This window comes from Aulonocara stuartgranti (assembly GCF_965226115.1).
Source record: "Aulonocara stuartgranti genome assembly, chromosome: 13".
In the NCBI taxonomy this organism is placed as follows: Eukaryota; Metazoa; Chordata; class Actinopteri; order Cichliformes; family Cichlidae; genus Aulonocara; species Aulonocara stuartgranti.
This window is the reverse complement of record NC_138949.1, coordinates 19,437,283-19,463,041: the sequence shown is the minus strand read 5'-3', so window position 1 is coordinate 19,463,041 and position 25,759 is coordinate 19,437,283. Positions and strand designations below refer to the sequence as shown.

At 39.6% G+C, this 25,759-nt stretch overlaps 2 protein-coding genes across 2 annotated transcripts in view; both read right to left on the bottom strand.

Annotated features, from left to right (window-relative positions):
* cuedc2 (CUE domain containing 2) overlaps positions 1–25,759 on the bottom strand; it is a 301,441-nt gene that overhangs the window by 146,413 nt on the left and 129,269 nt on the right. The gene's annotated exons all lie outside the window — the stretch shown is intronic.
* Positions 1–25,759, bottom strand: part of spock2 (SPARC (osteonectin), cwcv and kazal like domains proteoglycan 2) — a 95,300-nt gene that overhangs the window by 1,492 nt on the left and 68,049 nt on the right. The window contains exons 3-9 of the mRNA XM_082556912.1: positions 4,202–4,316; positions 3,720–3,825; positions 2,613–2,721; positions 2,346–2,480; positions 1,420–1,638; positions 912–974; positions 86–217 (exon numbers count right to left, since the gene is read on the bottom strand). Coding sequence (XP_082413038.1) covers positions 86–217; positions 912–974; positions 1,420–1,638; positions 2,346–2,480; positions 2,613–2,721; positions 3,720–3,825; positions 4,202–4,316 — 879 coding nt within the window. The remainder of the gene's footprint in view (positions 1–85; positions 218–911; positions 975–1,419; positions 1,639–2,345; positions 2,481–2,612; positions 2,722–3,719; positions 3,826–4,201; positions 4,317–25,759) is intronic.

Below are 25,759 nucleotides of genomic sequence, written 5' to 3'. Positions count from 1 at the left end.
GATCTGCACTGAACTCTCACTGCATTCAGCTTTCAAGTTCAAAAAATCTGTTTTTTATCGGTATGCAAAACCTTTCGACACTCACCGCAATCTGGCTTGCCACGAATCCTCGATCCGGCCACTTCTCCTCCGTTTTGGTTGACACACCAACACTCCCCCCTGTCACACTGCTGCTTCCTGTAGAAGCCGTCTTCGTCACAGCTAGGAATGAATCGACCTGCCATTTACACGCACACACATAAATAAATAAGAGCAGAGTAAGGTAAAGAGGCCTCGCCTTCAATCTCGCACAGTTTCTCAGTGTGGCTCATCACACATGAGCCCAAGTGACAATATAATGCATGCAGCATATGTGGAGGCTAATTCTATATTCCATGAAAACAATATGTTCATGGAGGAATACCCAGAGGAAGTCAGCATGCTGCAGCCTACTGAGGTGATGTGGGGGTGGCTGGCTATCATGATGTTATAAGGGAGGACGTATAAAAAGCAGCCTGTGATCACACCTAAGTGTAGCTGTGTTTGTCAGTGAGGCAAAAATTAGCCTGGTTGTAAACTTCAGAGATGGGCGGATCTGTTGTGTTGCTTAATTGTTTTTTGATACATTTGTAAATGTAATGAAAAATAATAATTAGGGACGGCTGAACTGTCTATCCAGTTTTTCGGGGGAACGTCAGCGCGTCAGGCTGGCAGACTGCCCCCTGCTCACCGCTCTGTGTCCTTGGAGAGTCTTGACTCAGAGCCCAGTCAGCAAGACAAAATCAAAATCTGCAGTGCACACATGCACACTCACACATAATCCCACACTGCTCCTCTTTACTTCTTAACATGCACGCGTAAGACAAACACAAAGATGCCCGTATCATGTTATAATCCACAGAAGGGATCAGGGACTAACCCCCTGCACCTACCAAACTTCCTCTTCCCGCCGTCTAATACTTGGATCCTCTCGAGTTCAGCAAGGCAGGGGGGTTCTTAAAAGAAGTGGAAATAAAGGCACAATTAGTCACAGAAGAGAGAAAATAACAAAAATCTTAGAGAGCTGCAACTATAATCCATGTATTTTAGGACCCTTTCTTCCCAAATAAATAACTGCACAATCCTGGGACCTAGTTTCTGCTCAGCTGCTTGGCTGACACGCTCAATCTCCGAGAGCGGTGGGAGAATCAGGCTGTCAACAAGCAGCAGAAATGTTTTTAGTGCCTTGCGGTGACCGTTTCGGCCCATAGGGGGACTGAAGGATGAGGAGGAAGACAAACACTGATGGGCCAGCGCACAACACAGACGCAGCCACACCTCGAGGGCAGCCGAGCGCCTTGAAGTTTGATTGCATGTGCCAGAAGGGAAAATGTCAGCATACAGACAAGTGAGTGCGAACCCACAAGCCTGCAAACCTCACATAATCCCCCGAACACTCACTCTCTCTCCAGAAGCAGAGGCACCATTCAGCAGTGGAGACCTTGCCGTCCCTGTAGGAATCGCAGGAGTTGAAGAAGGGCCGAATGCAGACCTCATACTTGTCTAGGTTGATGGCAGCCAGCTCGGCCTGATCCAGGTACAGGTCGCTATTGGTGTCCAGCTTGGAGAACATCCAGCCTATGGAGTCCTTACAGCTGGCCACCAGGCTCCTGTCCAGCACTGCCAACACACAGAGGCAGACAAACAAACATAGACTTTTTTCAGGGGGACAGCTGCACAAACGGAAAAAATCATGCCAGCATGCTCAGAAACATCTCCTGTTTCCAATGGAAAAAAAACTGCATTTATCATCCTCCTAATGCCTTCCAGTGCTGCCAGTTTCAACGTTAAAAAAAAGAAAAAGTTTTGCATATGAAAATGGCATTATAACGTATTGTTCTCCCGGCTTTACAACGCCGGTTGATGCTTGGAACTTCCTGACTGTACCCTGAGGCATAAACATCCTCCCGTATGTGATGCAGCGTTATGTTACACTATCCATCCAAGATAGTTTCAGGCAAATGGTTGCAAGTGGCACCAACAGGACAATTTGATTTTCCTGCTGTACTTCTTTTTACTATTTTAATTATAGTGATTGGCTGATACGATTACTGATTACAAATCCTTGAACCAGAAAATAGCTCGTGGAAGGCATCCAGTTTATTTCTTTATGAGGCATCAATTATTTTTTGTGAATCTAGAGATCCAGTGTTAAACAGCCAAGAGCTACAGTGTCGACTGTCAGCAGCAGAAACAAACTTTGTCTTAAATGAGACATGAAAAATAGATTTAATGGCTTTCTTAGATATTTTATAGTACGCTACCCTGCATCTAAAGCATTGAAATGCCCTCTTCATGCAATGAGTTTATTAAGTAGTAGCGCTAACCTGATGTGGTGCTGACTGCAGTGGCTTTGGCCCCGGGCTTGCTGTTGTTGTTCTGGTTGGCATTACTCTGCAGTAGCTGGAACCAGTCCCTCAGACGCTCCCCGAGATCAGCCAGATCCTGCCCGGTGCAGCCCTCTGTGTAAGTACAGGAGAGAAAAATATTTGTTGCACCTATTTATGCAGTTATGATGGCTGTTATGCTTGAGTAGATGTGTGAGAATAAAACAAAACAAAACACGAGTTGTATGTCATGTATGTTGCTCTCACCATGTTTACTCTCCTTGGTTGTAGGAGCAGTAGTTGGACAAGGACACAGACCAGAACACTTCAGGGTAAGATCCTTCCCCGTAAGACACGCCTGCTGCTCCAGCTTGCACTGCAACACACATACAGTCATTAAACACACACGCACACACACCGATGACATCGACAAGGGGACACAAAGGTGAAGTGAAATGAGTTATTGCCGCAACGCAGATCAAATATTCATGAGGTGACCGACTGTAAGCCTTAATTCAAAATCAGAGTCCTGCTCTTGAATGCGCTTCCCAACCTTTACTTGCACACAAGGTCAGAAATAGTGATTCAAAAGACAAAGCATTAATCAATAAACACATGGGATTCTGTCACCGCAAGCCACCAATTGGTTCCTCTGAGGCCATACATCACGGCTCTTTGTCTCAGCTTTGTGTCCCTTGAGATTCTCCTCACACTGCTTAGCTCTGAATGTGCAAAGGTGTGTGTCGGTTCTTACCAAACGACGCAGAGCACGTACAGCATGTACCACGGATTTCAAGATGTGTGTAAAAGTATGTGTACATCCGTATGACCTAAATTTGCAAGAGTTGTCAAGGCTATTTAGCAACGTAGCATATAGTAGCAGAATTTATGTGTTGAATCAGCATGTAATAATGTTCACCGAGGGGAACGAGCCACATTAGGGGAGCTCAAGTGCACATCACAGTCACAGCACTACTAATATACGTAAAACCACATGGAAAAATTAAAGTGGTGCTCAGTGCAGTCAACTTTGTACTGTTGCTTTGCTATATGTATAAAATTCAACCATAAATCTCACTTTGTAACCATTTAACCACTCATTAATCATATTCGATATGTACAATATGGTTAGGTTTTGTCAGTTTTGGAGTATTCCACATCATCGGTGTGATTTTTCCCCTCCCAAAAAAACCGAATAAAAGCCAGACACAGCAAATATGATGCAAATGAAAACTATTTTTAATTATTATTTAATGTTTTTAATTTGTCAGGCAGTTTAGTAAACAGTCCATTTTCAAAAAATGTTAAATTTCTGGCAATTATTTAATTGTTTAGACATTAACAGGTTAATTAAAGTGGGGGGTGGAGGTGTACCTTTGAGGCATAGTTGTGTCCATCAGATCCACACACAGGCCCAGTGGAGGAGATGGGACAGGGGTGACAGTTTCCATCAGGAGACCTGAGAGCGGGCTGCTTCAGCCTGCAGGACAAGGGGACAACACAACCATGTCAGCCTGGATAAGTCCAGCTTAGACAGCAACTGCTGCGTTAATTCAGAGTACACACACAGCAGCACCAAAACACAAGCGCGAAGCTAACAGGCCTCCTCTGTGTTGTCCAAATGCATTAGCTTATCATTAAACAGCAGGCAGTCGTACTTACACTGGTGCACAAACAAGCTTTAATACTACGAGTGTGGCCGACAGGGATAAACACTCCAGTTTGCAGCAGACTATGGAGTGCGTGCTTGGTTGAGTTGAACTCATGTTAGTGTGCGTAAAGAAGATTTTTTTTTTTTGACTATTTTTCTGTTTTGGGAATTAGTCAATTCTTGCCCATGGGCTACACACACTCACCTGTGTTCAAGTTTCTTGCGGTTGACGCACACAGCTCTCTGGTAGCCCTGGGCGATACACACCTTGTGTCGGCTGCACTTAACCTTTTGACAAGGGTCCTTGGTGGTGTCTACATCTGGGGAGAAAAAAGAAAATGAGACATGTACTTTAGCTTTCACACTGCTTCACTTTTCCTCCCTCCGTTCCCCCTTTTCTGTCTTTTTTCTGCTCCCTACTTGCTCAGCATAACCCAAGAGTCAGTCTAAATGACTCGAGCTGTGCTGGTGTTGCACTATTTTAAATATGCACTCTGAGGCACTTTTATTTATTGGGAGGAAAAATCTTATTCTTGAACATAAAATTACAAGAGCTTCTTTAGTTGGCTTTTGATCCAATTTAGCTCCTCAGCTGATATATATATATTTTTTTTAAAAAAGCGTTGAATAACTTGCAGACTTCATCTACTTACATATTTACATTCTCTACTACACTTAAATAATTCCTGCAATCTGGGCTAAAGCCAGGATGTCTAACTCAGGTTGCCACATCCATCAAACTCTCTGCTAGCAGCACCTCACACATGCTCATATGTCATATCTGTCTCTTCCTAGCAGGCCTCCTGGAGCCTGACCTGGATGTCACCCTCTATTCTCTTTAACTACTTCAGCCTATATTCACCTGCACTATCCATGAGCACAGCTACACAGGAATAGAGTTTATTTTCACACTGCTATCACAGACTTCATATGTAGGACTGAGGTTCGCCTTGAATCCTTACTGTATCCTGTTTTATGGCAGTTAGCAGGCAGGCTTAGGATCTCCTCTCTTGTCCTTTCTGGTTGCAGAATACATTAATTCTGCCTACATCACAGGATTATTGAAGCGAACTGACAGAGATCTGATTTGAGTAGCAAATCCAAAACAATACAACCCCCCCCCCCCCAATCCTGCTACGGCTGAGCTGGTTGTATAACTGATTGACTGACTGCTCTGCTGCTGGGGAGAAGGCTTGGAGGCATTAATGCCCAGATGCAGACTCCTCATCCATTTAAACTGTCAGCAGTGCAGCCTTATTCTCTGGTTGCTCCTTATCCCAGTTGGCATTGATTGTGTACACTATCTCAGTACACAATATCACAGACGTCTCCCAGCTTTTCTTACTCGACTCTGTCCTCTTTTGCTGCCACCCGCCTTTCTTTTCCTCGCAGGTTTGATGTTTCACCACCCGCCCTGTCCAATTCACACCAGCGCATCAGCAGAATCACGGTGCATCAGCCAATTCCACCCTTTGGGGACCCTCTCTCTGACATGAAGGAGAAGGCGATTAAGTGTAGTAGGTAAAGGGCCACGCACGCAAAAGGCTATATGTTTTGCAATCCATTGAACCAAAGAAAGCAAAGGAAAGAGAGAAGGAAAACCATAAATACAAATAAGATGATCCTGATTTTTCTAATAGCAAAAACATTTGTAAATAAATCTCGTCTGTAGCGAGTGGCTACAATGCTGGCACGGCGTTGTGTTGTGAGTACAGAAGCATAAGGTGGCTGCCTGAGCCTCATGTTAACTTAACAGGCTTCCACGGATTAAAGCAGTGCCTGCGATGATGACGTTTCCATAGCAACAGGCTCTCCTTGGTCTGGGAATCATTTCTGGGTTGACTGTGATTTGCAGCTCAATCTGGTGTTTCTAAGAACTCTCTCCCTCTCCGTGTCTCAAACCCCCTGTTGTGCAATCATGTTTATCAAGCCACCTTTCTTCCATCTTTTCACATTCCTTTGTCTTCTCCTCACATCAGACATCCTTGCTGTGCGCCCTCACTCTTGGCCTACCTGTTTTGCTTATTATTTTCCACCTCGCATTCCACTATTTTTCCATCTATTCCCCAGTGCACCTACTTTAATTCTTTTTACTTTTAAAAAGCCTCTCCTATGGTTTTAAACTAATGCCTGTAGCAGTAAACCTCTCCTAATTAGGCTCCCCGTGCTTCAGTCTAATCCAATCGAGATTTGCATGAGGTTTATCCCTGCAGATTGGGGATAACGGAAGCAGTGCTCAGGCCACATCCTCATCATCAGCTCTTTTATCTAGTATTTACACACCCAGTCTCTAATGTCATTGGTGCTATGTTGTTTTCTAGGTAGGAGTGTTCTCAGGTGTGCCTGCACTTTGTGCAAAAATAGTCCTGCCTGGATCAAGATGAGTAAATTACTGCTGCTAAATATGATGCTATAACTGCAGGCAACTTGGCAACATTACATTACATATATTTTTATTTTTTATAAAATAAACAGTTAAGATCTACTGTGTTAATTCCAGCTTTTGTGCTAAGATAAGCTACTGGCTTTAATTATACATTTAATAGATGATCATATTTCTGTTCCATTTAAAAATGCTGATTAGTGGCAGCTTTATACCATCTAAAACCCTTTACACATTCACCAGACCTATATGGAAGAAGTAGCAGTGAAATGACAGAGATTTAACACAATTTATTAAATTAAATTATTACATTTCCTCAGAAAATGTTAAATAGAAGAGCCTCGGGAGCAAAAACATAATTTGTTTCACGTGCAAGGCAAACAGGACAAAAGGGTCTCTCTTTTGCCTCTACCTTGTTTTAAACAGGTTGGATCTCACAACATCTATCAATAGTCCTCATAGAGAGTGGACTCAGCACATTCACCCATTTTCATGCGGTCTGCCTTTGACATAACACCAGGAAGTGTCCATTTACAATTTATTGTCCTGTCTACCTGGGAATGATATATGCAAATCCAGGGTGTAATGTGTAAAAACCATTACATACTCACAAACTGTATAAGGAAGAAAGAGCAGTGAAAGGACTACAATTCAGATTACAGTGGAGATTTACTGAATGTCCTTAGAAAATGTTAAACAGAAGAGACTCAGGAGCAAAAACATAATTTGTTACAAGTACGAGACAAGGTTGACCCCCCTCCAGAGTTGGAATAACAGGCTGTTTCCTTTGCAGCCTTATATAGTTTGAAATTACTGGATAGAAGGAACCCCAGGCGGGCCTAAAAAGGATGCTCAGGAAGAGGTGATGGTGAGAAGGACAAAGGGAAATTCCCCAGGGAACTTAATTGGGTGTTTTTCTGTTTTCTGAGGTTTAGAGTTGGAGTAGTGTGCATACAGTACATGATGTGTGCACTGTGTGCAAAGAGCTGGGCAGAGTCCCTGGTAGGGGGAGCGCCAGAAGCGCTGGTTGTTGTAAAGTAAAAACAAGGTAATAGCAGTGGAGATATTTTGCAAAGGGCAAGATTTTCCCAACAAAAACAAAACGGTCTATCCATTGTCTTTATCTTGTTTTAAACACATTATCCCTTACATTTATTAATACCTTCTAGAGCAGCGATGTCATATATATGGTGGGCCACATACAGCTCACTTTGATCATAAGTGGGCCGGAAAGACTTGTTTACTTTGGTGCTGCATGAACGGCCATGGATGAGGTTTTATTAGCAGGAAAAGCTACAAAACGTATTATAATTGAAAAACCCTAAATATGTGCCCTTCTTATGCTTTTTTGATGCTTGATGCATTGCTTGTGTCGTGCGCCGATTTTGACAAACGAGACGAGACAAGGAAGTTTTACCTTTACCTTCCTCGTCTCGTTAATTACTTCCAGCTGTGTCCCCCACCTGTGTGTAATCTCCCTGTGTTTCTCTGAGTGTATTTCAGTCGTGTCTCCTGTCATTGGCTGTATCCCAATTCAGGGTCTGCAGCCTTAAAGGCCGCCTTTCAAGGCCGATTACGTCACCGCGACGCGACAAAGGCTGTCCCAATTCGAAGGCTGCTCGAAATGCGGCCTCAAATGCGTCCTTAATTTCCCTGAATTTTAAGGACGTGGCGGTGTAGACTTCGTGGCCCAATATATCCCAGAATGCATAGCGCGGCGGTGGGTGTGGATAATTTTGCCGAAAAAAACGGCAGATGAGGGGTGCCTGAAGAGTAAACTTTAAGTAAGTACTGAATATTATGTCACTTATTTATGTGCAAATGTTTAATAACGAAGAACATTAAAACATTACTGTTGGCCACATGTCGGCAACGTTATGTGACATTAGTGACGTTTGTACTAACTTGGTTTTACAGCCTTTACTTTAAAATATACGCCGTTCAATAGCTGAGCTTAATCTTACAGAGAATGATCAAAGCTCATGTAGAAACAAACAAATGAACAAAAGATTTTCTCCTTCATTTCTGTCAAACAAAGCTGTATGACACGTTTCCAGCTGTTAGAATCATGGTTGTTAAGCAACCTGGGCAGCGCAATGGAGGCTAGACCGTCCCATTTCACAAGCCTCGCACTTCTGGCCTTAGCGGTCTTTAAGTACGCGGCCCTTGAGGATCGTTGAGACTGCGTACTTTAAGGCTGCAGACCCTGAATTGGGATACAGCCATTGTAGTCGCTGGTCCGTCTGTGTATTCACCGTGCTTCATCTGTGTATTCTTCCTGCTTTCACCGTCATTTACCTCTGTCCATCCTCCCTCATGTTCAGGTCCTGGTTTGTGTTCAGTAGTTTAGTTGTTCCCAGTTTAGATAGAGAAACGGGACAGAAGGCTATTTGCTCTGTGTTCAATAAACCACCTTCTCACCTTCACGACTGCCTGCGATAGGATCCTCCTTTATCATCTCCAGTGTTGTTCAAGTTACTTGAAAAAAGTAATCAGTAACTAATTACTGATTACTTCCCCAAAAAAGTAATCCCGTTACTTTACTGATCACTTATTTTCGAAAGTAATTAATTACTTAGTTACTTAGTTACTTTTTAAAAACACGATTTACAACCTGAATAGGTGATAAAGCGATAGATCTTTCAGCCCAATTCTACTTTTTCTGCATAATCCATCATACAAAATGTAATCAAATGGAAAAGTCTCTTTTTTTTTAAACTTGTTTTTTCAGTTTTAATCTTTTAACTTTATGCATCAAGCAAAAATTTAATTATATGCACCATTCTCTGACTTGAAGAAATTAGTTAAACATTAGTTAAACCTATTTTCTGCACATTCCAGCATATTAAATAAAATATTTTTTGTGTTTACACTCAGTCTTTCAAATAGATGCAAGTAAAACACAGCATAAAATAAATAAAATCAAAGACTAGCGGTCCTGTTGCTCTATTTTCACCTGTAAAGCAGGAGTGCAGTAGGCGGAGGTTTGCCCTGGTGCAGGTGTGCCGCAGCGGTCAGTGGAAGAATCCGCGAGTTTCTCTGTGAATTTCCCATTACGTGGTAGCGCACTCGGTGCTTGTTTAGGGTCTTTTTTTCGCTATAAAAAGAAGTTTTCTTCCCACGCACAACAGACACTAATGTTTTTGTCACTTTTTATGGAATCAAACTCAAAGTAAGGTCAGTACTTCCACGCTTTAAACGCTGCACGCTCATACTCTCTCCCGCACTGATATATTATCCATTGTTGATCTGCACACAGCTGTTGTCACGAACGTCGCACTTGCTTACGTCACTGTCATGAGCAGTGTTGGTCAAGTTACTTGAAAAAAGTAATCAGTAACTAATTACTGATTACTCCCCCCAAAAAGTAATCCCGTTACTTTACTGATTACTTATTTTCAAAAGTAATTAATTACTTAGTTACTTAGTTACTTTTTAAAAACACGATTTACAACCTGAAGAGGTGATAAAGTGATAGATCTTTCAGCCCAATTCTACTTTTTCTACATAATCCATCATACAAAATGTAATCAAATGGAAAAGTCTCTTTTTTTAACTTGTTTTATCAGTTTTAATCTTTTAACTTTATGCATCAAGCAAAACATTTAATTATATGCAACATTCTCTGACTTGAATAAATTAGTTTAACATTTAAACCTATTTTCTACACATTCCAGCACATAAAATAAAATATTTTTTGTGTTTTCACTCACTCTTTCAAACAGATGCAAGTAAAACACAGCAGAAAATAAATAAAGTCAAAGACTAGCGGTCCTGTTGCTTTATTTTCACCTGTAAAGCAGGAGCAGGGTAGGCGGAGGGTTACCCTGGTGTAGGTGTGCTGCGGTCAGTTGAAGAATCCGCGAGTGTCTCTGTGAGTTTCCCATCACGTCGTAGCTACTCGGTGCTTGCTCGGAAGTTTAGGGGTTTTTTTCGCTGTAAAAAGAAGTTTTCTTCCCACGCACGATGGACACTAATGTTTTTGTCACTTTTTATGGAATCAAACTCAAAGTAAGGTCAGTACTTCCACACTTTAAACGCTGCACGCTCATACTCTCTCCCGCACTCGATATATTATCCATTGTTGATCTGCACACAGCTGCTGTCACCAACGTCGCACTTGCTTACGTCACTGTCATGAGACATTCTCGCAAAAAAATCACGGTTTTAGTAATGCAGTAACGCAGCGTTCCTACGGGAAAGTAACGGTAATCTAATTACTGATTTTGCAATAGTAATCCCTTACTTTACTCGTTACTTGAAAAAAGTAATCAGATTACAGTAACGCGTTACAAGTAACGCGTTACTGCCCATCTCTGGTCATGAGACGTTCACGCAAAAAAAAAAAAATCACGGTTTTAGTAACGCAGCGTTCCTATGGGAAAGTAACAGTAATCTAATTACCGTTTTTGCAATAGTAATCCCTTACTTTACTCGTTACTTGAAAAAAGTAATCAAGTAACGCGTTACTGCCCATCTCTGATCATCTCCACACGGCTCACCTCACTCGCCGTGACAAGTTGTGACTTCTTCTCCTCCTATAGCCGTACTTTAGCAGCGATGTTATCTGAATGGCGGCACCGATCCTTCAGGACAATACTGCATTGGCTTCCTAATCGGCCATTATAGCGGGTATATCTCGGCCTTTATTTTTCAAAGCCATCCAGTGGAGACTTTGCTGGGCCGATTTAAGCCCCCGTGCCTTATATTTGAATCCCTGCTCTAGAGGAACAGTCCTTGTAAAGTGTGGGTTCAGCAAAATTCACCATGCTCTTTGCCTTTAATATATCCAGAAAATGTCCATTTACCATTTATTGGCCTCTCTATCTTAGATCAGCATATGTAAATCCAGTGTACACTTAAAGGTATACATAAAAACATCAGTGCTATACACATGCACTTAATTGTTAGGGTGTGTGTGCTTGATTACTCTTGCAACCTTACATTACAACAGTTTGCCTACCACAATTTAATGTCTTTAAGTATGCCAATTTAGTCATTTGTGGGGTTGCACAAATCAACTGTAGATTTCCTGGACCTGTTTTTACAGCAACAAAGAGAGATCACTGCAGTGCAGCTTTAGACAATGGAAACAGCAAAACATAAGGAAATTAATGACAAATACTCATTCATTTTGCAACACATGTACTGCAGATCCTACTCACAAATATATACACTTCACTGAGGCCAACATTAGTCAAACAAATGTATAGATTAGTTTTGCTAGAGCAGCTGCAAGACCCACAGCACATGACAGAGCGGGCAGAGCAGATGCAGCGGTTGCGTCAGGTTGCAAAGTGGCTTGTAGGGCCAACAGCAAAGTGGAGAAAAGGTATCAACTGAGCCATCTGATGATATTAAGATTGGGATTAACTATTTGTTTCGGTTCTGAGTCTTTCACCCAGCCTTTTGTGTTTTGGACTTCAGAGTTCTGTTGATTCCTGGTTATAGTCAGCTTGTTTCTTAGTTTGTTATTGTGCTTTTAGCTTTGTGTTTTTGTTCCACTTACTGTTGAGTTCTTCCAGTTTTCCCTGCCTCTCTTGTGTTCCCCATGTATAGTCTCCATCAGTTCTTCCTATTGTATTTTGGAAGTCTCCTACCAATCCTTCACTGATGGAAAACTGAAAATGCTACGTCCAGAGGAACAGAATTTATGGGATCTCCTGCCTTGTGTACGCTGCATTTTGTAGTACTTTCTCTTGTTTCTCAGATAAATTTCTATTGTGTTCCCTGCTATTCCACATCTCATTAATTATCTTGTGTGTTTATATAGCCCTTATCTCCCCATAGATCTTTGTTGTCTCACCCTGTTTCATGTTCATGCTACTATTCATCCCAGTCTGTAGTGTTCCTGTAGAGTGTCCCCATGTTCCTGTGTTTACTGATGGATTTTGGTTTGCCTTAAATAAAATGTTCTTTTCACTTGACACCTGCTCATGAGTCTGAATTTGGGGTCCTTTTCCATCACTAAATTTCACACAATTATCTCCTAAAGTACCAGGACAAAAAAACACACCGCAAGTCAAACAAAGACAATGCAAATGAAAACTTTCCCATCAGAGATATTCACAGCGTACTTAGTTGTGCTTTGCATGTAATGTCAAATAAATGAAGACAATTCCTTAATTGGCTTGTGTCTTATCTATCTGTCCTTTAATAAGCTGCGGTGAGCTCTCTTGGCCACCCTCATTCGGGACAGCATCGACTAAAGTGGAGTCAGCTACTACGATTCCTGAATGCAAATTTCCACCTCAGTCTGACGGCTTTGGCTCTCTTGTCTGTTGACATTTCCTCTGCAAAGCAGTGTAGCAGTCTGGGCAGCCCGGCTGAGAAATGAGGCCTGTAGGCTCAGAGCTTCGGAGTAAAGACATCACACTGATTTAGTGATGTCTCAGAGGGACAAATCTCCTCTTTTCACTCTTTTGCTTCATTAGGCCAGTCATAAAGGAAGGCAGATCAATGGAGGGAGATAACACACTTGCGTCAGAATGAGAGAAAGGGAAATAGATGAAGGGTTTTATGCTGTGTGAAATGAAAGATGTGGAATACTACTCATCTGACAACCTAAGGCAAGCATTTTAAAGTTTCATAAAAGCTGAAGACGCAAATGCCACTTGTGAAGTTGATCCACAGTATGCTGGTATGTTTGACTGCAAAATAGGTAAGACAAGAGCCTCAAAAACTCAGGATTAAGTTCAAAGATGACATTTCATTTTTTAATGTTTGCCATGGCAACAAGTTAAATGAGAATTAAAACCCAACTGTTACCGTGGGTTTATGTAGACACTTGTGTACTACTGGAAATCTTTGCTTGTCGTGCAAGGTAGTGACTGAAGAACTGGTGGTTCCAAATTTTCTAGTCTTTGGCTTAGAAAGAAGTTGGTTTGGAAACATATTTAATATTTTTTTGTTTACACTCAGTCTTTCAAACAGATGCAAGTAAAACACAGCAGAAAATAAATAATATCAAAGACTAGCGGTCCTGTTGCTCTATTTTCACCTGTAAAGCAGGAGTGGGGTAGGCGGAGGTGTGCCCTGGTGCAGGTGTGCCGCAGCGGTCAGTGGAAGAATCCGCGAGTTTCTCTGTGAATTTCACATTACGTTGTTGCGCACTCGGTACTTGTTTAGGGTTTTTCTTCGCTGTAATGCTTCATCTCCTGCTTTGCGTTTCTGTGGGCGCCCCGTGCTAGCAGTGTCCAAGCGTTTTGTTTTTCTTCCCCCCTTTTCATCCCCCCCCCCTGCAATGGCTCTGCGCCCCCCCTAGTGGGCAGGCCCCACACTTTGGGAAGGTCTGCCTTAGAGTTTGGATGTACACTCATCAGCCACTGTGATTGGCATTCCTACTCAACTGCTCTAATCAACCAATCACATGGCAGTAACTGAATTCATTTAGGCATGGAGACATGGTAAAGCCAGCTCACTGAAGTTCAAACCAAGCATAAGAATGGGAATAAAAAAGATGATTTTGACGACTTTGAACGTGCCATGGTTGTTGGTGCCATAAGGGCTGGTCTGAGTACAGACTGCTGAATAACCACTTGCTACATTAAGGCAGTGGTTCCCGAAGTGGGGGAGAGCCATTGTGTGTGTGTGTGTGTGTGGGGGGGGGGGGGGATTAAAAAAAAACAGAATTCTTGGACACTGCTAGCATAATGGGCAGGTTTCTGATGGGGCTCCCACACAAACGCAAAGCACAGGATCAAGGATCATATGCTTCCAAACCACCTTTCTTCCAAACCAAAGACTATAAAATATGATGAAGCATATCTTGCCTTTGGCTTCAACTGAACAACAGCGGTGCCAGGTCGGGATCCCCGAAAGTATTTGTTTCCCCTGCGTCGGGAGCATGCTCTGGGCTGTCCAAGTAATGGACAAACAGTATCCCACAATTCTTGATTTTTAGTTCACAAACACTTCTTATACTGAAATGTTGGCAATGTTAGCTCTTTATGTAGTAAAATTACAGTGGGATACAAATAATATCAGGCTGATCCTGCCACAATTTGTTCCCCCGGTTCAAATCACGGACAAACAGTATCTCACAGTTGTATAATTTTTGGCAACCACTGCATTAAGATATGCAGAAGACCATCTCTGAACACACAACATGTTGAAGTTACTCTGAAGCTACTCTGTTGGAGTAGGGATGCATCTAAAAGCTGCAGGATGGTAGCTCTCGAGGACTGGAGTTGTCCTTATTCCAACAGAGCACTTTCACATCACGAATGTGCAACCAACAAATCTGCAGCAAGTGTGTGAGACTGTCATGTCAATGGGGAACAATAACCTGGGAATGGTTCCAGCACCTTGTTGAATCGATGCCATAAAGCATTAAGACAGTTCTAAAGACAAAGGGGGGGTCCCAACCTAGTATGTGCAAGTTGTAACTAACAAAGTGAGTGTGTAATGTTTTGTGCATTTTCAGTAAATGTTCTCGTCCTTGCATTCTTCCTTCTGAATAAAATATTTCCTTTTTACAGATGAACAGGGTATAAGATATTTCTATTAGCATCCTATCACACTCTCATACACCAACTTGCCTTCACCCACAGTCCACAATTTCCTGATCATCAGAGTGCCTTAGAGCTGGCAGGAATAAAGCTGATGTCAGTCATTTTACACTAAATCAAGGCATATTAGCTTCACACCTCTGCCTCACTGTCTTCTCATGCTTTTATACCTCTCAGCCATTGGGAACAATAATTAGTCCTTCATTAAGTCCTTGGAAATTCCGCTAATGGACTCAGCTATTCAGCTGACTTCATTTAGGCTGCAAATCTAGTGACAGTGGTTAAGGACAAAACTCCATGTCATGACTTCATCTGGCACCGGCTCAATTAAGGCTGGAGTTGCAGCAGGAGTTAAGGAGGAGACCTCAATTGTTCTGCCTCCACTCGCGGCTCCTGCTGGAGTGTAAATGGAGGAAAAACGAGGAAGCAGAGCGAAGTGATGATGGGTGGAAGTCGAGCCAATGTTTAGCATTTCCTGTGGGAGTCACATCAGATCCGCTCAAGCGGAGTGCAAACATCTTTCAGCATCTTCGCCAAGGAATCAATACAGCTGTGGACAGTGCATGTCTGACCCCGGAATAAAAATAAAACCACAAAAACACAGGCAACACTGTCTAATATGGTGAACCGGTGACCATCTGGAAAGCGCTACAGTTCAAATACAGGCCACGGATTGTGCAGCAGCACAGCCATATAATGACATTCCGTTTCAATCAATCTTGCAGCTTTGCTTTCACTGCAAAAGCATCCATCGCAGGGATTTCTTCGTTTTGCATGGATTTATATTCATGCCTGAATAATGAATGCATTATGACACATTTTGAGTACAGGAAAAGGTTTTTTACATGCACATACATTACTGTATTATACAAAGCCTGGGAGGTTTCATGAATATAGTTTTATTTTGAGATAATTGGATATACTTTGGATTCTGGTGGGTAATATGTGTGCGTTTTGTGTTATCATTAAGATCCCATAAATAAATCTTACAGGGTAATAGCCTGTTTCACTGGGGCCTGGACATTTACGTATTAACAGAATATGTTCTCTTTGAGCAAATAAAGTATCGGGTTGTGTCAGGGTTACAGAAGAAGCATTAAAGGGGTGTTTTGCTTTGGACTGCCTCATTTGTAACCTTAATGATACTAGTCCAGAGTTGCCCGTCTTTCCTTTAACACATACAGAAAAAATGCAATCCTGTCTAGTCGGTTTCTTTTTCTTCATTTTATTTGTTACAACATTATTTACCAATGTTACTATCTGATTCATTGCAGAATAGTTAGCCTAAGGCTTGTTTTCTTCCACTGTGACCAGGCAGGCCAACAATTAAAATGTCCACAGAGCGATACAACAACAGCAAGTGAGACGAAACTAACCAGACAAAACACACTCACACATACGCACTTTGTCGGCATCTTAAATGTATCAGACAAATTATAAGCAAGAATATTTGAATACCAGTCCAAACAAATATAACACAGGTCAATAAAGAGCCAAGAGTGGGAAGATTTTATAGTGATGATGTTAAATTGGCTTCTTTCCATTTTTCTTGAGCAAAGATTCTAGTGGTTTGCTTTGGCTTTTATTTTGTTGAGAAAGAGCCAAGTTACATTTAGTGGCTATTTTAATTTGACATGTTTCTTAAAATTTGCATTTGAGCCAGAGATATGTCAATTTAGAAACCACATCAATCTTCTCACCCTTAATTAAAAGCAACTTTACTGTCCTTTTGATAGCATTAGTTAACTTCTTTAGCTCAGCATACATTATTAAATCTACTCCATGACACTATAACGGAAGGCAGAGTTTTCATAAGGAGGCCAGTTGGCTGACTACTTGTCCAGCAGACTATTTTATTACAAAAAATGTTGAGTTTTGATTTACAAGCGCAGATTAGCTCTGTGCTTATTACTGTCACGGTACTAGGTCTGCGATCCAGGATTTGTGTTTCTGTTCTGTTATTATAATCTTTGATTATTGTTGTTGGTTTTCTTTAGTTCTCAGTTCTTCCTCTCTTAGTGTTTATCCCAGCCTGTGTTTAATCTCTGTGTTTGTTCATCTCCTGTGTCTCCCCAGTCAGTCGTGTCTCCTTGACAAGTCCACGTCTCCGTGCCTGTCTCATGCTTCCTGTTTTATTTTGATAGTCCTGTCCTGTGCTGTTCTCTCCTCCCGTGTCTTGTTCCCTTGCTATTCCTGTCCCTCTGTCCGTTGTTGCGTCGTACCACTCCCATGTGCTCTGTGGTGTGTGTGTGTGTGTGTTTCCTCCATGTTCCTCGTCATCCTCGCTTCTAGTTTAAAGTTTCTAGTTTCCCAGTGTCTTAGACTGATTACAGGTCACCAGAGAACTTCAATCTATACATCTAAAAACCACAAACCAGGCGAGAAATTTGGGTGTAGTGATGGATGCAGACCAAAACTTAGAAAAACACATTAAGACAATAACAAAGTCAGCTTACTATCACCTCAAGAATATTTCAAGGATAAAAGATCTGATGTCTCAACAGGACCTGGAAAAACTAGTCCATGCATTCATCTTTAGTAGGCTTGATTACTGTAACAGCATCTTTACAGGTCTACCTAAAAAATCAGTCAGACAACTACAGCTCATTCAGAACTCTGCTGCTCGAGTCCTCACTAAGACCAAAAAAGTGGACCACATCAGTCCAGCTCTGAGGTCTTTACACTGGCTGCCTGTCCGTTAGAGGATAGACTTTAAAGTTCTGATGCTGGTCTATAAAGCTCTGAATGGTTTAGGACCAAAATACATCAGTGACCTCCTGACCCAGTATGAACCTTCCAGATCCCTCAGGTCATCTGGATCTGGTCTTTTATCAGTTCCCAGAGTCAGAACCAGACACGGAGAAGCTGCATTCAGCTTTTATGCTCCTTATATCTGGTAACAAACTCCCAGAAAGCCTCAGATCAGCTGAAACACTCAGTTTATTTAAATCCAGGTTGAAGACTCACCTATTCTCCGCTGCATTTGAATAAAGCACCAAATCCACACTTTTAAGCTTAAATTTCAAAACTTACACTAACTACTGATCTTATCTATTTCTGATTTTATCTGTTTTGGTTTTATATACTGTTTTGTTTGTTTGTTAAGCTTAAATTTCAAAACTTACATTAACTACTGATTTTATCTACTGTTCTGATTTTATCTGTTTTGATTTTATATACTGTTTTGTTTGTTTGTTTGTTTGTTTGTTAAGTGGGTTTAGAGCTCTGGGTAGCTCCCCAGCTGGGTCTAGACTGGGTCTAGAGAGTATTTTAAATTCAGGGAATTTAAAATAGAAAGTAGCTCGTCCACAGAAGGACTGGTAGCTCCCCTTACGATAAGGGTTCAGATCGTGCGAACAGGTGTGAAATGTGTGTGTTTAGTTAGTTTGTTTGTTTGCTTGTTTTAATTAATTTTAAATCATGCTTTTTATTTGTTTTTGTTTCTAATGTCTCTGTAAAGCACTTTGAATCACCTTGTTGTTGAATTGTGCTATACAAATAAATTTGCCTTGCCTTGCCTTAGTTCCTTGTCCTTAGTTTTTAGTTCTCTGGTTTTTGATTTTTGTTTCTAGTGTATTTTTTGCTACAGCACAATTAAAGCTGCCTCTTTGAGTGTGTGATGAGTCCTGCATTTGGGTCCACATCCTGCCTGCCACTCAGCAGATTGTGACAACTACAATTTTTGATCTTTCAATATCTACCCTGCCTCTCTGCACTTTTTTAGAATGTCAGTACGCAAATTTAGGCTTCGACGGCCAAAACGTTTCTCAACTAAACCCTAAAGATTATACATATACAGACATATTAGTAAGGGGGCCTAGCACTGATCATTGAGGAACACCTACTATGCTCAAGATGCACAAGTCTAAAGAAGTAAGTCAGCGAAATAGACAGTGTGAAAAGACGGTTTGAAGCTGAGATGGTTTACATGTAAAATGTCGTTAAAGAAAATTAAAATACCGGGAAACTCAAACTACACCTTTCCATAGTTTGTTTTTAAAGTAAGCACTTCATTTGAAGACAATTTTAATTGAATTTCCCTGTTACAGAGCCAAAGCATACGTGATGCAAACCCGAAATGCTGATATTAAGTTGTTCAAAGATGCCATGAACCAGGGCTTTCTCCCTGGGGTTTTACTAGTATTTGAAATTTAGGAGTTGGGAGTTATTGTCTTGGTTTTGATTTCCATTCTTTCTTCAGAGCTTCTGGTTCTTCATGTTGTTTTCGGGCCATTCTGGTTTCACACTTTTTCATTAGTGTTCGGTTGCTCTTATGTTCCGGGTATATCCTCTGTTAGCACAGTTTGTTTTCTCACTGTTCCCTTTCCACGGTTCTTCACTTTTATCCATTCACTAAAGTTCTTGTCTCCGTGTCTCCTTGTTCCAGTTTTTGGTTTTTATTTGTTCTGTGCCTTGTTTCCCCAGCTGTGTCTGATTCCCCTGATTAGCCCTCGGTGTGTGCATTAGTGTATATATTGTTCTGCCATTCCTTCAGTTCATTCAGTTTGCCTTAAGATATATGGTGATGCATTTGTAAAAACATTTGTATGAGTAACTGCAGCATTTCTTGCAGTCATGGTTAAATTATGATCGGATAAGCCAGTAATCAAATTGAAACTTTTAGCTTCTCTTTCTATAGAACTATTACGTCTAACTAGGTATTTCAGAGCTTCACAATACTTGCTGAGGCTTTTGTAAACTGAGCTGAAAGCAGCTTTACTGCAGAAAAGGCCTGAGCATGGAATCATGTTTCAGAGAAACACAGACATAATGGAGTTCCACAATGGAAAGCCAAAAAATGACTAATTGCTAAAGATAAACATGAGACCGTACGACTGATACAAACGCAACAAGGAAGAACTCAGTATATATTTAGTAATATTGTGTAGCAAGTTACAAATCTGTGGTTTTACATTTAGCTTTAATGAAAGTAGTTCATCTTTTACTTGAACTGTAAAAGCCTTAAGAACTTTATTTGAGCCTAAATACATTTATAGGAAACTCTCAATAAGACCATCAAAAGGGCTTTCCCTCCAAATAAGCATTTTTATAATATTTATGTTCCTCATAATCTTAAAAACAGCATAGTCATACATGTTGGTCCATTTTATATATTATTATCACACAGAAAGTGATCACTGAGTATAAGTTATTTATTGTTTTCTCTAATTAAGCAAGCACACTCACAGGCCACCTTGTTAGGTAAACCTCTTCAACTGCTCTTTAATATAACTAGAAAAATTTGCATTTCCTGCGAAAATGCAGTGTGGATGCTTAAAGCTGAAGCTGTATGCAAAAAGTAGCTGAAAAAGCTGAAAAGTTGCAGAAATTGTAAAAACTTTGCAGAAGCAAAAGAAGTTTGCTAAAATGGAATAACTTAGCAGAACTGCAATATCTTAGAGGAAACATAATACTTGGCAGAAATACAATAGCATAGCAGAATTTAGCAGAAATATTGTAACTTACCAGAAACATGATAACTTCTCAAAAATACAAGAATTTAGGAGAAATAGTATAAGATAACAGAAAGAATATATTTAGCCAAAAATACTTAAACATTACAGAAACACTATGATTTAGAAAAATAGTACAACAGAGCAGAAATATTGTGATTTACCAGAGACACTGTGATGAACTATGAATATTGTAATTTTAAATTAAGACTATGTTTTAGCACAAATATTATAATTTGGCAGAAATACTATAATTTAGCACAAATACTATAAAAAGCAGAAATACTATAATTTAGCAGAAATACTATATTAAACACAAACCCTATAAAAAGCAGAAATACTGTACTATGATTTGGTAGAAAAAACTATAATTAATCAGAAATACTATATTTGGCAGAAATACGGTATTTGGCACAAATCTTATAAAATAGCAGAAATAGTATGATTTAGCACAATAGTAATAACTTAAACAGAAAAATTGGAAAAGCAAAAATGGACAGCTGAAAAAATGATGAACATGCTGAAGGTCCCTCAACTATACTTGTTAAATGAAAAAAATCAGCAAAAAAATCTATAACAGCCACACAATCACAAATATGTACACATAAGAAAACACACATGCACAGAGAGACACACACACAAGATCCAATTCAGTCAACCAGTCTAAATATATTGAATTTGAATCTTAGAATGAGATCATCCCATTAAAAGCCTTTCTCTCTCTCTCTCTCTCTCTCTCTCTCTCACACACACACACACACACACACACACACACACACAGGGAGAGAAAAGTGAGTTTCTAGGTCAGCCTGGGAGCTGCTGAATTTGAATCCACCAATCAGAGAGCCTGTGCACTCTTTCCCTCCAAAACAGGTGCATCCTTTTTACACACGCAGCACAGAGAGACACAGGATCATTGCAGTCTATTTCTCATAATGACGACTCCCCTCAAACAAATGACCATAATTTCCTAACCGTAGGAGCTAGAACGGTCATTCTTACACCGTTTTGTTCAGAAGAGATGGGGGAATCTTCAAGTGTTGACAATTTATCATTAAAATATGAATTTTTAGAGATATATGACACGGATGACTTGTTGACTTAGAAGCCACGAATTCCCCAATATGCAAATTTGAATACCTTGAGCCCACATACATGATTGGCTGGCTGGGAAGCTGTGCAGGCCCTGATTTGTGGATTTGAATTCCTCAGCCCTCAGATATGATTGGCTGGCTTAGAAGCCATGAAGTCCCCAATATGCAAATTTGAATGCCTCAGGACACATATATGATTGGCTGGGAAACCGTGCAGGACCTGATTTGAAAATTTGAATGTCTAAGTCCTCACAGAGGATTGGCTGCCTGGGGACCAGGCAGAAATATATAGAAATACTATGATTAAGCATAAATACTACATTTAGTAGAAATACTATGTTTTAGCACAAATCCTATAAAAAGCAGAAATACTATAATTTAGCAGAAATACCATATTAAGCACAAATCATATAAAAAGCAGAAATACTATATTAAGCACAAATTCTATAAAAAGCAGAAATACTATATTAAGCACAAATCCTATTAAAAGCAGAAATACTATATTAAGCACAAATCTTATGAAATAGCAGAAACAGTATGATTTAGCACAATAGTAATAAGTTAAACAGAAAAATTGGAAAAGCAAAATGGACAGCTGAAAAAATGCTGAACATGCTGAGGGTCCCTCAAATATACTTGTTAAATGAAAAAATCAGCAAAAAAATGCACAGGGAGAGAGAAGTAAGTTTCTAGGTCAGCCTGGGAGCTGCTGAATTTGAATCCACCAATCAGAGAGCCTGTGTACTTTTTCCCGCCAAAACATGTGCCTCTTTTTACACACGCAGCACAGAGAGGCACAGGATTATTGCAGCCTATTTCTCATAGTGAGGACTCCCCTCAAACAAATGAAAATAATTTCCTAACCGTAGGGGCTAGAGCGGTCATTCTTACACCGTTTTGTTCAGAAGAGATGGGGGAATCTTCCAGTGTTTACAATTTATCATTAAAATATGAATTATTAAAGATATTTGACTTCTAATGCACCATAACTGAGTAGAGCGAAGCAAAAACTGCCTTGACTTGCCCTCAAACAACGCTTTCTAACTCTAAATCTATTTGGAGTATTGATATCATTCTTTCACCGTAAGAGACAGCAGGGTTTGGTGAACAATCATGGAAATTTTCAGGTCTCTGTGGAAATCCAACAAAAAGTTATGACGAGAGAAAAAAGTGGTTCATTTCCACAGTTTGAAATCTGAAGAAATCTGAGCGAAGGACAAATTTCCTACCCTCAAACAAGTCCAACTCATTTCAGAACGGTAATAGGTGAGAAAATAATTCTTGAATTGTGAGCGTCACGAGTGTCTGAAGATATACCGGGACAAGCCTCATGTCTTAACTTTGCTTCGTTAAGGAGATATGACGATTCGAATATGCCTCTCATTACAGAAATGCAGCGGTAATTTTGAACAAACTCTCCATTGACTTTATATGGAGAGTTTTCTGACCTTGTGTTAGTCTGAGGAGATTTGCGAAAGTTCTATGAATACCACAACAATGATGGTGACATTTTCTGAAAGCCAGCAAAAATACCTACGTTTTGATGTATAATTTGTGGAAGTTGAGTGAAAATTGAGCAAGTAGCAGGAAGTTGTTCGGACATGAAGTGAAAATTGCAAAACCTTCAGTGGCACACTGGAAGCCAAGAGCATAGCAACCATAACAACACATGTATTTTGTGAAAAATCACAATTTTGCAACTCAAAATTTTAAGAGGCATAAAAGTAAAACAGTAAAAGATTTGAAAAAGCTGAATCATACCTGAATAGCCCAATAATTTGTGAACATTTTAAAATTTGAATGGTTGTTCTAGGTGAAAGTATGAGGAAGTAGTTAAGTTTCAAAAACAAGCAAATTTTAGCAGAATTGCTGAAGTTTCCCATTCATTTCAATGGGACAAATTAAAGGAAAAAAGCTTAATATTTTAAAAAGTATAATAGCAAAAAATAGCAAAAGTCATAGCCGGAAAGAGCAAAAATAGCAGAATAGTTTAAAATTTGAACGGTGAAAATCGGCTGAAAATTGTGGAAGTAGTTCTACGGCGAAAAGTGTACGGAAGCAACTTGAAGAATAACTAGAAAAATTTGCATTTCCTGCGAAAATGCTGTGTGGATGCTTTAAAGCTGAAGCTGTATGCAAAAACTAGCTGAAAAAGCTGAAAAGTTGCAGAAATTGTAAAAACTTTGCAGAAGCAAAGGAACTTTGCTAAAATGTAATAACTTAGCAGAACTGCAATATCTTAGAGGAAACATAATACTTGGCAGAAATACAATAGCATAGCAGAACTTAGCAGAAATATTGTAACTTACCAGAAACATGATAACTTCTCAAAAATACAAGACTTTAGGAGAAATAGTATAAGATAACAGAAAGAATATATTTAGCCAAAAATACTTGAACATTACAGAAACACTATGATTTAGAAAAATAGTACAACATAGTAGAAATACTGTGATTTACCAGAGACACTGTGATGAAGTATGAATATTGTAATTTTAAATTAATACTATGTTTTAGCACAAATACTATCATTTGGCAGAAATACTATATTAAGCACAAATCCTATAAAAAGCACAAATAGTATGATTAAGCATAAATACTACATTTAGTAGAAATACTATGTTTTAGCACAAATATTATAAAAAGAAGAAATACTATATTAAGCACAAATCCTATAAAAAGCACAAATACTATATTAAGCACAAATCTTATAAAAAGCACAAATACTATATTAAGCAATATAAATATCCCATAAAAATCCTTTAAAAAGCAAAAATACTGTACTATGATTTGGTAGAAAAACTATAATTAATCAGAAATACTATATTTGGCAGAAATACTATATTTAGCACAAATCTTATAAAATAGCAGAACTAGTAATAACTTAAACAGAAAAATTGGAAAAGCAAAATGGACAGCTGATTTTTGCAGTCTATTTCTCGTAGTGCGGACTCCCCTCAAACAAATGGCCGTAATTTCCTAACCGTAGAGGCTAGAACGGTCATTCTTAGACCATTTTGTTCAGAAGAGATGGGGGAATCTTCCAGTGTTGACAATTTATCATTAAAATCTGAATTATTAAAGATATTTGACTTGTAATGCACCATAACTGAGTAGAGGCGAAGCAAAAACTGCCTTGACTTGCCCTCAAACAACGCTTTCTAACTCTAAATCTATTTGGAGTATCAATATCATTCTTTCACCGTAAGAGACAGCAGGCTTTGGTGAACAGTCATGGAAATTTTCAGGTCTCTGTGGAAATCCAACAAAAAGTTATGACAAGAGAAAAAAGTGGTTCATTTCCAGAGTTTGAAATCTGAGCGAAGGACAAATTTCCTACCCTCAAACAAGTCTAACTCATTTCAGAACGGTAATAGGTGAGAAAGAAATTCTTGAATTGTGAGCGTCAGGAGTGTCTGAAGATATACTGGGACAAGCCTCATGTCTTAAGTTTGTTTCGTTAAGGAGATATGATGATTCGAATATGCCTCTCATTACAGAAATCAAGCGGTGATTTTGAACAAACTCTCCATTGACTTTCTATGGAGAGTTTTCCGACTTTGTGTTGGTCTGAGGAGATTTGCAAAGATCCTATAAGTCCCACAACAATGATAGTGACATTTCCTGAAAGCCAGCAAAAATACCTACATTTTGATGTATAATTTGTGGAAGTTGAGTGAAAATTGAGCAAGTAGCAAGAAGTTGTTCGGACATGAAGAGAAAACTGCACACTGGAAGCCAAGAGTATAGCAACCATAACAACGCATGTATTTTGTGAAAAATCACAATTTGGCAACTCAAAACTTTAAGAGGAATAAAAGTAAAACGGTAAAAGCTTTGAAAAAGCTGATTTATACCTGAATAGCCCAATAATTTGAGAACATTTTAAAGTTTGAATGGTTGTTCTACGTGAAAATATGAGGAAGTAGTTAAGTTTCAAAAACAAGCAAATTTTAGCAGAATTGCAGAAGTTTCCCATTCATTTCAAATTAAAAGAAAAAAGCTTAATATTTTAAAAAGTATAATAGTGAAAAATACCAAAAGATATAGCCATCATTAACAGAAATAGCAGAATAGTTTAAAATTTGAACGGTGAAAATAGCACAAAAATTGTGGAAGTAGATCCACGGCGAAAAGTGTACGGAAACACCAAGAAGGAACTCAATAGTGTGGAGCATCCACACAACTAGAAAAATTTGCATTTCCTGCGAAAATGCAGTGTGGATGCTTAAAGCTGAAGCTGTATGCAAAAAGTAGCTGAAAAAGCTGAAAAGTTGCAGAAATTGTAAAAACTTTGCAGAAGCAAAAGAAGTTTGCTAAAAT